We start from the raw sequence: 12,368 nt of genomic DNA on the forward strand, positions 1-12,368 counted from the left end.
TATTAGAAAAGATTCAAAAAATTAACAATAAAAAATATCTTTAACCAAAAACAACAAATTTGAAAAAAAAAATTCTATTATTAGAAATAAAGTCTAAAACAATGAATATCAAAACTAACATCAATATTTCAACATTTATATCCATGGAATGATCATTATAAAAATCAAATCTTATTTTTGTAGTCTTAAAAAGAAAAGAAATAGAAACAATCAGCCTTCTGTAACCTCAGATTCTAAATCAGACTTCTTTAACCTCAAAATGCAACTCCTAGCATTATGATTTGGTTTATGACATAAACTGCACATCCTAGAACCCTTTTTAGATTTCTCAATCACTTTCTCTCTAGTGCTCTTGATTCTTTTACCACCAGCACATCCCTTGTTTCCAATCCCCTCTGGATTATGAATGTTGATAACATCAGGTACTACAGCTCCAATAATTTTTTCAATGTGAACTGATCTACTCGAAGATGCCCTTGATGAGGTGCATAAAAGGAATACCACTATTAACCTCCTGAAGTGGCTTTATATATTTAGCCAACTCATCCTCATTATTTGCTATCTTGTTAATGGACAAACGAAGAATACCATATGCATCTTGAATCAAACATTCATTTTTACTGCCTTTATGAGGATATGAGTACTTTTTTCTCAACAATCCATCGACTATGATATCTTTTCCCCATCTCCTCAAAATGAAATTTGATGGAATTTCATCATACTCTTTCATATTTAATGTGAAAAACATGTGACGACATAACAATCCTTCCTGGACAAAAAGCATGCACCTACAACTGATGCTAATGCTATCACCCCTTCTACTAAATACAACCTACAAAATTATCATTAATAAACAAATTAATATGTGAATAAGAAATTCTATATCATACCATTCGATAAAAATTATACAAATTAACATCGATTCACATTATTAATCAACAGGACATTAGAAATCATAATACTATAATATAAATACTTCAAATCAAATTCTCAAAAAAAATACATATTCCATACTAATCTAATGAAAAGTACAAACCGATTTATAACTCTATAAAAATTCACACTGTGAATTAGCAAAACATCTTACATTCACAGTGTGAATTTTTAAACTACATTTTATATTTAATAAACTGTATTAGGATAAAGAGACATACCTTGTAACGAGTATTAGGACAATGAGAAGGAACACTATTTCGATAAAAATCATCAGAATCTTTATCCTCATTCACATTTTTATCAATCAACTTTTTTTTTTCTTCTTATCTCTCAAAACATAAACTTCACTTTCATCTTCAATAACTAAAGATTCTTGAACACAATAAAACACAAATTTGTATAACACTTTCTGAATGTCCAAGAAAATATTATGTGTATAAATTTCTAATGCAGGCTTTTCAATAGCCAAACGAGTCCTTAGCTTTGGGGTACTAATTGTGGACTGATAATCTAATAAAGATTGTTGATGCTTTTGATTCTCCATTGCACTATCAAACGACATCATGAACTTCACCAAATTTGATTTATGATGCAAAAAAATGTGAGAAAGCATAATTCAGACTCTCTGATCTTGAAGTAGTTCGCATCAAACCAGAAATTTCAAGATCTCTCATAAAAACTGGAATCCATAAATCCCTTGTTTTAAAAACAGACCTTAACCAATCATTTTCTTTTAGATGAAACTTATCTAACATTGTTGACCACGAATTTTCAAAATCCTGTGGAGAACATTGAAGATTCCATATAATATCAAAAAATATCTTCTAGAAGTCCGGATGGTTATAAATATCGATCGGAATCTAAAAAAAAGATACACACAAGAAGCATTACATATGTTGAATATTTGATGTAATTCATAGTAACATAACATTTGGTTAACATTATGAATTCACAATGTGATTTATGATTTAGATTTGTTCGTTTCATCATATGCAAATTTACATTGTGAATTCACAATGTGCTTTATGATCTATATGGTTATAAACATATATAGGAATCAAGAAACAACGAATATACCTTTTCCTCAAGTTTTTGAGTGATGTGCCAAATGCATAGTCTATGCTTCGATTCAGGAAAAACAAAATTAACAACTTTCTTCATTGATGAATCCTGATCTATTACAATCATCATGAGTGGCTTGAAAAATGTTTTACGAAACACTTCAAGCAACCACACATATGCATTTGTTGTCTCACGAGCTAGTAAATCAGCAGCAAAAGTAACACAATGCTTGTGGTAGTCAACTACAGTAAAAAGAACAAATACCATAGAATACCTGATTTTTTTATAAGTATTATTAAAAAGAACAAATACCATAAAAAGAAAAAATAAGAATTAGGAATTACTTGTTTGTTTGATAAGTAGCATCAAAAGATAGTACATCTCCAAATTCTTTATAATCGGATTTCGAAGTATCATCAGCCCAAAAAAGTCCAGTAAGATGATCATCAACATCTTTTTGGACCTCATACGAAAAATTAGAGAAACACAATTTTCTGTTTGTCAATATATCCACAACCACCTGGGAATCTTTGACACCAATTTTAGAATTTAAATCTATATGAAAATTTTTAAAGTCAACCGCAGTCCCTCCCTTAAAATCAAAGCCACCCTTCATAATACTCACCAAGTTATAAGCTTTTGAAGCACCAATGTTACAAGTACCAACCTTATGTATAGAGGATTCATCAAGAAAATCCATTGTCCTATTAATCCTTAATAAGTGCAACTAATCTTGAGCAACAAGTTCATGGTTGTGATCTTCGACAAACACATAAATGTAGAACATTAAAGAACATCAGAGATTCTTGAACTTTGAAACAACAGGGCATCCGTTCTTCTTAGAAGAAGTTCTCCTTCTCTTAGCATCTGAAAATTTCACATTAGTTTTTTCATTCTTGAATGACTCCGTGAAACCAGATCTACTACAGGTGAATATCTAATACGAATTGTGCCATCATTGTATCTTTTTTGACTTGACATATTCACATCAAAACTAGATTCTTGACCATAAGTCTTGTAAAAGTCAAGACCAATGTCCAACGAATCAAACAACAATCCTTTGAAAGGCTTCTTATGTATCAACTTATCATAAGGAACAAGCTTAAAAGTTTCAGTATTATAGAGCTCAAAATCAAAACTATAACGGGAATTAATGCTATATGAATGATCAATATTCATACATGTAGATGATTGATCATGAACTGCAAAACCAAATAAAACATCTATTTTATTACATTATATATAAAATGTGAAATTTATATTAAGAAAAAAAAACTTACGTGATTGTTCATTAATAATTGAATGCAAATCTGAATAAGAATTACTGTTATTTAAATGATCAATATTCATATTTGAAGATGATTGATCATGAACTGCAAAACTAAAAAAAAACATCTATTTTATTACATTATATAGAAAATGTGAAATTTATATTAAGAAAAAAAAACTTACGTGATTGTTCATTAATAGTTATAGTTGAATGCAAATCTGAACAAGAATTCAGAGAACTCATATACAGATTAGAAATTTAGAATTGATAATTATACAAAAAAGGAAACAAATAAATAAAATAATCAAAAAACTTTAAAATATATGCACAAGATAAGATAAGATTCTGAAAATTACTAAAAGTTTGGAAAAAACTTAAATGTCAGAAGATACTCAAGATATAATTGATTATCTGTGACAACCCAAGTTGTCCCGTTACATTTCTCCGTTACCGTTAACGGAATATTCCACTGTTCAAAAGTTCCGTTAATGAGAAGTCTTCAAGTTTAATAAACATTTCAATTGTGTATATTTATATGCCGTTAAGTCGTGATAAAAGGAAATAAAATACATAGCACATATTTCCATTTACTTGGAAAATATTAGTTTATTATTACGACCACTAAATCGGGTGCGACCAAAAGCCCCGTTTAACGGCAGTATCCGGTAGAATTCCACTGAGCCCCGACTGTGAAACCTATATATGGGTGAGTGGAGTCAAATGGGAGACTTTTTACACTCTCTCTCTCTATACTCTCTCTCTAGACCCGTTTTCGCCCCGAATCCGCAACCAAACGCTTCCAAATTGTAAGTCCGCTTACCCTAGCCTATTCTAAACGTATTAATTTATGTTTATAGCCCAAAAAAATCATCCAAGAAGGCATGGTATAAGGAGTTTACGGCCCAAGAACACTCTAGGGCCGTAAACCCCTAAAATGGTGCCAAACATGCCTCTAAACTTGTCCATAAGCTTGGAAATAATTAGGGGATATAGCCTTGGGGTGTTTAAACATTAAAATGCATGATTTTAGGACTCAAACAAGAGTTTACGGCCCAAGCACAAGCTTAGGCCGTAAACTCCTCAAAATCATGTTAAAAGGTCCCAAATGCACTCCAAACTCATCCTAGGGCTTCATACATAATTTAGGGACTTGGTATTTGGGTTTAGATCACTAAAACACACCAAAATGAAGGACAAAAGAGAGTTTACGGCCCAAGCACAAGTTTAGGCCGTAAACTCCCCAAACATGCCCAAAATGTTGGTTTTAATCACCCAAAATAGCATCAAACTTCATTAGAAATCACTAGAAAGGCATTAGGGGCTTGAAACATCACCAAACTCAATGATTTAGAGTTTACGGCCATAAACTCCTTTAGGAGTTGTTCTTAGGCCGTAAACTCCATTATAAGGCCCTTAGGAACCTCAAATCCACTCATGCCCTTTAGGAAAAATGCTTAGAATAATTCAATGAACAAGCTAGAAGCATCAAACACCCAAGAATAAGACCTTGGGAGTTTACGGCCGTAAACTCCCTTAGGTTGGGCCGTAAACTCCAAAATGGTCCATGTTAATGCTTTAAAACCCTTCACACACTTGATATTTGAGTTTAGCAAAGTTCCACAACCGATAGGAGGCCCTTAGCACCCTTAAACGCTACCAGGGACTCCAAACACTTAGCCAAAAGTGTTTTCCACTCCTTTGAGTGTCTATAATTGTTTAATTAGTATATTATATGCTAATTGTATGTGAACATATGCTATCATATGTTAAAATAGGTCCTTGTGTGTGTTCAAGTCCTTGCGTGACCCCGAACGCCCAATCGACACTTTCGTCGGACCTACTTACACCAGGTGAGTTCATACCCCTGAATGAACCTTTTAAATGCTTTTAAATGTTTTATAGGGGGGAATACAAGTTAAACATGCCAGTTATCATGTCAATCGTATATGATTGATAACCCGCATGCACAAGATTTTACCACTTTTACATTGTCTTACCGAGTGGGACACTAAAATGACTTTTACCTGTTTCATAACTTTTACTTATACTGATTTATTCAAATTCATCCTAAATTGGTTTATGAAAGATCCTCTAAGGTTTTAAATGTAGTTTACAAAGGAATACAATTTGTGATTTTCTCTGTACATAAAGGCTTTTCATTAAAGATTTCCCTTTTTGACGTATACTTTTACTTGTTAAACACTGCTGCTTCACTTATACTTATGTTATACTCTGACTCGGTAACACTTTCACTTATACCTATAGTCGCTTATACTTGATGACGCTTATACTTATTCACGCTCTTACTTAGTGATACGATTTCTCCTTCACTTATACTGGATAACGACTTTACTCCACTTATACTTGATAGAAGTTCTTACATCACTTATTGTCGTCTCTGCTTCGTGATACACTTATACTTGGTACGCTTATACTTCATGGTTCGATTATCCCATACTGTACACGTATACTTCACGACTCGGATGTTCCACTGTACTCTTATACTTCACGACTCGAATGTTCCACTGTACTCTTATACTTCATGACTCAGATGTTCCACTGTACACTTATACTTCACTGTATGATACACACTCAAGCGTAGTTAGATGTATGTTTATGCTTGTATAGATGCATATAAATAATGATTGAAGGACTTAGGAAGGCTTGTCCGCCCTATTTCCTTTTCTTCGTTGAGATGTGGTCTGGTGGGATCGGATGTCCATCTGAAGGTCGTTCGATTCATTAGTTATATATTATGTATACGAGCATAGACATACGAGTTTTCTTCAGTCTGTTAAGAGTCTCTACCTCTAGTCTACACTTACATTAGAAACCCACTCCCTCTTAGTAACACACTATCCTCTATTTGGGATGCATCTTCGGGACGCGGCCTTCTCCGTCGTCTAGTTGGTAACCAGAGTCTCCTGTAGGGAGAGCGGACATTGTGTGTATAGGCCTATACGGGATTGACAACCCCGCACCCTGACTGCTAGCTACAGTCCACGGCCTACCAAGCCAAGGGGTGATAAATGTCACATTATATAAATGCTGTAGGGCGTCTAGAATCTAGTCAGTATGGTTACGAGTATCCTGGGTTGCCTTATAATTCATGGCTTTAAGGTAACGGTATTTTGTCAGCGATTTACACTGTATGCTGATATCACCTTTTTCAGAGTCACACTGTTTTGACCTTGCTAGCTGTATCTTTCACTTGATACTGTCTGGGGTCTGTTATCTCTGTTTGACCTTGCGAGATATACCTTTCATTTGGTATCGTCTGCGGTCTGTCTTCACTGTTTTGACCTTGCGAGATGTACCATTCATTTGGTATCGTCTGTGGTCTGTCTTCACTGTTTTGACCTTGCGAGATGTACCATTCATTTGGTATCATCTGTGGTCTGTCTTCACTGTTTTGACCTTGCGAGATGTACCTTTCATTTGGTATCGTCTGTGGTCTGTCTTCACTGTTTTGACCTTGCGAGATGTACCTTTCATTTGGTAACGTCTGCGGTCTGTCTTCATTTTTATGACCTCGCAAGATGTACCTTCCATTTGGTATCGTCTTCGGTCTGCGTTCACTGTTTTAGACCTTACCAGTTGTACCTTGCATTTGGTACCTTCGGGGGTCTGTTTCTCCATTTGTTAGACTGAACCAGGCGTGTCGTTAGTTCAATACTTTCCTGGAGTCTATGACTCTTTTGCCTTAGTCAGCAGTCCTCACTGCTGAGGCATTTGTTATTCCCTAATGCCTCTGCTTTCTTTAATAATCAAATTCAGCATTTTGATATTATTAGCAACTAAGGGAAACTTTTCTTACCACATTACACTGACCAGTCTTGGTAGAAGGCTGCTTTTATTAAAAAAAATATAGGATTTTCTGGAAAGAACACTAATACACTGAAATCACTTAAACTATCACTTTATTAAGTTATTTGAATGAAATGTCACTAAATGCTTATGAACTCACCAGCATTGTAAAAATGCTGATACTCGCTTTTTAAATAACTTGTATTCTCAGGTTAGCATTAGACAGGTACATCCCCGGAGCTGTTGATGAAGATAGCTTAGTACCACGCTGTATTTATTCTATTACTTGTATTACTTTAAATTGTTGTAATGTAACCTTGTAAAACTATTACTATTAATGCAATGTTTTGTTGTACTTTGATTACTATAATGCATGTGTTGTGATACTTGACATGACGTCATCCACCCCAGAACGTTTCCGCCGTTCCGGTTTTGGGGTGTGACATTATCTAAATGTCGAATATGCATTATAGACGAATGATTACATAAACGATCGAATGAAAAACAGTAACATCAAACGGATATTCAACATATGACATAAAATTAGCAAATTATCAATACTAAACATAACAATCTGAAGATTAAACGGTAAAATCAATAGAATTTGACAATTAGACGATTGCAATAACAATAAAAATAAGATTGATAAACAATGCATCGAAAAAAAAACGGTAAAATCAAAGTCCATAATTAACCTAATAATCATAAACGAAAAATGAATAGATGTTAAAAATACCTGATTATCAGCTGAAATCTGAAGAAACTATTAGTAAACTGGATGAAAAATGTTGAGATTTCAAAGAACATGCATTTTGGATCGATCGGTGTTAGAGAAGATGAATGACAAAAACAAAAACCGCTAACAGAGACAAACATGAATATTAAATGAGACCCTGAACTTACCAAAATGCCCCTCTGTGTTTTTCTTTTTGTTAATTAATGATTAATGGCCAAGATTAAAAGAAAATAGATGGTTAAGATGAATTCATTGGTTCTTTGATCCATATTGGTTTTCTATTGAACTTTTATATATATATATATATATATATATATATATATATATATATATATATATATATATATATATATATATATATATATATATATAAAATAGTACACGATTATAGTTATTACGGTTACTTTGTCATTAATATTTTCCCGAAAATACAATGATATCATTCTTGAGATCAAGTCTTAGAAACGTTCGAGAATCGATTGAAATTTATTGACCGAAATTTGAGAGTTGTTAGTATACTTTAGATGTAGTATACTTTAATTTTATTTTTTGAGTGGAGGCATTATCTTTTTTTTTAACAAACATAAAGTTTTTTATTCCGAAAAATTCTAAAAAATGAAAGAACTGTAAAATTAAAAATCTTACCACGTATGCTGCGCATCAATAAAGTTTTTTTTTTTTTTTTTTTTTTTTTTTTTAATCAGAAAACAAAACACCTAAGTTACCGAAAGTCATTTTCCGTTTTAATTTTAGCATTTTTGCACAAAAACGTTTTAGGAATCAACAATCTCAAACACCCGTTTGGAACCCTAGTCATTACAATCGAACACAAAAGATATCTTAGTGATCATCGTTTACCATGATTGCTCTTCGTCGTTTTCGTTTTACCACCCGAGTTCCCTGCATTAGGGCTTCGCCGCTCGGTTCTTCTTCTTATTCATCAGATTCCGTTCCTGAACCTCTTCCTTCTCACCCATTAGACTTACATTCGTCCTCTGATCTCATAAGAAAACAACATTGGAGTGCTCTCAAAATCCTAACCAAATCCACAAACCCCGACAGTTTTCTTCAACAACTTTATGATTGGGGCGCACCTTACGACGTCGTTCTAGGATACTTCAAGTGGTCACACCAAGAGTTCCAGGTATCCCACTCACTTGAACATTACTGCAGATTGTTTTACCTGCTAGCAAATGGTAAACAGTTCGGAAGAATTAGGGCTTTGTTGGATAATCATTATGTTAAGATTGCGATTAGTAAGTACTCTCCTTCTTCAATTCTCCGTATGCTTGAGAGGGTTTGCGATAATGTCTGTGCAAATTCGATTATAGTTGATTTGTTAATATTAGGTTATGCGAAGAACTCAAAGACAGATTTATGTTTCGAGGCTTTTGATAGAGCTGGTGATTACGGGCTGAAGTTATCAGTATGGTCATGTAATCGATTGATAAAGTTATTGATAAATCAAGAGAAATTTGGACGTGTTGAGTTTGTTTACAGAGAGATGATTAAGAGAAGAATTGAGCTTAATTTATCTACATTTAACATGGTAATCAATGGGTTATGCAAAGTTGGGAGGCTTCACAAGGCAGGAGATGTTCTTGAAGATATGCAAAGTAGAGGGATTTTGCCTTCAGTAGTGACCTACAACACACTCATTGATGGCTACTGTAAAAAAGGTGGATCTGGTAAAATGTATAAAGCTGAAGCCCTAATGAAAGAAATGATCAAAAAGAAAATCTCCCCTAATGAAATTACATACAATGCCCTCATTGATGGGTTTTGTAAAGATGAAAATCTCTCTACTGCAATGAACTTTTTCAAGAAAATGGAAGTCAGTGGATTAAAACCCGATGTGGCTACTTATAATTCTTTAATCAATGGGCTATGTAATTTGGGGAAGCTTGATGAAGCTCTTGTGTTACATGACAAAATGGTGGAATCGAACGTGAAGCCGAGTATTATCACATATAATTCCTTAATGAATGGGTTTTCCAAGAAGAAAATGGTAAACAAATGTAAAGAGTTATTCAATGATATTCATAACCAAGGTTTGATTCCCAATGTATATACTTATAATACTCTAATCAATGCTTATTTCCGAAGTGGGAATTTTGAAGAAGCAGTTAAAGTATACAAATCAATGGTAGAAGGCAGTGTTACTCCCAATGTTTCAACATATAATTCTTTAATAACTGGATATTGTAAAGAAGGAAACATGAAGGAAGCTAACAAGGTTTTAGATAACATGAAGGAAAAAGATTTGAAAGCTGATATTGTAACATATAATATAAGAATTGGTGCACTTTGTAAACAGGGGAAAACAGGGGAGGCAGTTAAGCTACTTAATGAGATGTCTGTAGTGGGTTTGATTCCTATTCAGCTGACTTATAATATCTTGATTGCTGGTTATTGTGGGGAGGGTAATCTCAAGGGTGCTTTAAATATAATGACAAGAATGGAGAAAGAAGGGAGGCGTTGTAATGTTGTTACATATAATGTGTTGATTAAGGCTTTTTGTGAAAAAGGTAAATTGGAAGAAGCTAATGTGTTTCTTAACAAGATGCTTGAGAAAGGTTTGGTGCCTAATCAAAGAACTTATGATATTGTTAAAGAGGAAATGATGGAGAGAGGATTTGTTCCTGATATTGATGGACATCTTTATAACAATCTTGTTACTTCTTGATTTGTAAATGAGGTTTCAGGTTTAAATCTTGGCATCACCTTTTTTTATTGGGGATGTTGTGATTTAATTTACCCTCCACATGTGGGACCCATTGAGTGGGGTCCATAGGGGTGGTGGTGTTGACCTTTAAAGTTTGATGCTTTTGGTTGACAATTTGAAAATGGAAGATACAAGAGCACAAAAGGTGGAAGATTCTACAATCTACAGAGGTAATGAAATGATAAAGTTGTGTCTGTTTGGGTGGAAGGAATTCAATTCCATTCTTCTGTTTTTTGTTAGAAGACCAAAGTACCCCCATTATATCTTTTTAAAGAGAAGTTGTCTAATGCATATAAGGTGAAATGATGCTTCTTTAGAGGTAAAAACAAGCTAGTTGATGGGTTATTCTTAATTTCTTGTATAATGAATTATATAAATATTTACAAAGTTTTTTGCTTGATAAAGTAGCTGGTAAAGTAGTAGTATTGACTAAAGCTAGCTCTCATGTCATGCAGGGTGGCAATTCAAAATTATTGTAAAAGGACATTTAGATATGGGAGCTGATCCGTACACAACAATTTTTCTCCATACACAACAATTGGTGCTTTAAAATGTTGTATTGTACAAGTATATAATGCATGAATTGTTGTGTATGACAAAAAATTGGGAGCTGATCCGTACACAACAATTTTTCTCCATACACAACAATTGGTGCTTTAAAATGTTGTATTGTACAAGTATATAATGCATGAATTGTTGTGTATGACAAAAAATTGTTGTGACTTCCCTTTAGATATATTTGGAAAATGAACATATAAGGGTAAAATTGGAAAATTTGTAGTATAAACCCTATGAGTTTCGTAATAAATTATCGCAAATAACTTTTTAGAATGCTATCTTAGATTATCTCCAATGGTTAGGGTGATGAAGGGATCGAATTTTTAAAATCGACCTTAAAACTAGTCTATTACCGTTGGAGTCAATGCACTTTTTAGCTTAATAATTCCACTACTTGATATGAGGAGTTTATATTTAATAAGTATTTCAGTCTATGTTAATAAAAAAACTAGATTAATTGCAAATTTAGTCCTTATAGTTAGCAAATTTTTTTTTAGAAGTTTCAAAATATTTTCAACTTGCACCATTTGGCCCAATTATTATTATTATTATTATTTTGTGCTTAGAAAACTTGAAATGACATTTTTGCCATTTTAATTTCTTTTTTTACATTATTTTTAACAAAATTTCAAAAATTTTATAATTCTCTCTCTCTCTATATATATATATATATATATATATATATATATAAGCGTTCAATCGAAAAAAAATTCTTATTGTGAGAACAAAGCACAAATTTTTTTTTTTAATTAAAATTATAAAATAATATTCATATAAATAAAAAATAGTTAAAAACAATTAAAAACTCATTACCCAACACCATCTATAATCATGACTTACAACCCACTAAGCACCAACCACAACCATTCACTCACCACCATCCACCCAACACAACCTACAACCCACTACCACCACCCACCTCCACACCATCACCACCAACATTACCACATGCAACCACCATCTTATATCACCCACCCATCAACACAACAATCACTGACCCACCCACCACCTATCATCGTTACCACCCACCACTACAATGAACCAATTATCACCGATGATCCCCATCACCCACCATCCACGACCATGACCACCACCACCTATCAATATCACCCTTCACCACCTACTACCATCCCCACCTCCACCACCATCCACTACCACCCATCTCCACCGTACAATCACCACCTACTACATACAACCAAATGTGATTGAATTCATATAATCACATAAATCATGTTTGATTCTATATATTTTATCACATAAATTACAAATAATTA

General features: G+C 33.4%; 2 protein-coding genes across 2 annotated transcripts; one reads left to right on the plus strand and one right to left on the minus strand.

The window, feature by feature from the left end:
• Positions 1-210: 210 nt before the first annotated feature.
• LOC145007174 (protein FAR1-RELATED SEQUENCE 5-like) lies at positions 211-2,698 on the minus strand. Its single transcript, XM_078966156.1, has 8 exons — positions 2,624-2,698; positions 2,343-2,518; positions 2,014-2,272; positions 1,651-1,715; positions 1,285-1,484; positions 1,155-1,213; positions 502-832; positions 211-425 (listed from the first exon to the last, which is right to left on the minus strand). Exons 1-8 carry the CDS (start codon positions 2,696-2,698, stop codon positions 211-213), a joined length of 1,380 nt encoding a protein of 459 aa, XP_078822282.1.
• Positions 2,699-8,507: 5,809 nt separating this feature from the next.
• On the plus strand, positions 8,508-11,286 carry LOC145005892 (Pentatricopeptide repeat (PPR-like) superfamily protein). Its single transcript, XM_078965007.1, has 2 exons — positions 8,508-10,855; positions 10,992-11,286. The coding sequence occupies exon 1, from the start codon at positions 8,671-8,673 to the stop codon at positions 10,495-10,497; it is 1,827 nt and encodes a 608-aa protein (XP_078821133.1). The 5' UTR covers positions 8,508-8,670; the 3' UTR covers positions 10,498-10,855; positions 10,992-11,286.
• Positions 11,287-12,368: the final 1,082 nt, after the last annotated feature.

Source organism: Lactuca saligna, chromosome 7 (assembly GCF_052625555.1).
Source record: "Lactuca saligna cultivar CGN05327 chromosome 7, ASM5262555v1, whole genome shotgun sequence".
Lineage (NCBI taxonomy): Eukaryota > Viridiplantae > Streptophyta > Magnoliopsida > Asterales > Asteraceae > Lactuca > Lactuca saligna.

What these genes read in the sequence shown, in the direction of transcription:
- LOC145007174 (XM_078966156.1), bottom strand. Translation starts at nt 2,698, where the DNA reads ATGGATTTTCTTGATGAATCCTCTATACATAAGGTTGGTACTTGTAAC. An exon ending in AAAGAAAATGATTGGTTAAG is followed by an intron (nt 1,485 to 1,650) that starts GTCTGTTTTTAA and finishes GTCGTTTGATAG; the next exon opens with TGCAATGGAGAATCAAAAGC. An exon ending in GTCCTAATACTCGTTACAAG is followed by an intron (nt 833 to 1,154) that starts GTATGTCTCTTT and finishes ATAATTTTGTAG; the next exon opens with GTTGTATTTAGTAGAAGGGG.
- LOC145005892 (XM_078965007.1), top strand. Translation starts at nt 8,671, where the DNA reads ATGATTGCTCTTCGTCGTTTTCGTTTTACCACCCGAGTTCCCTGCATT.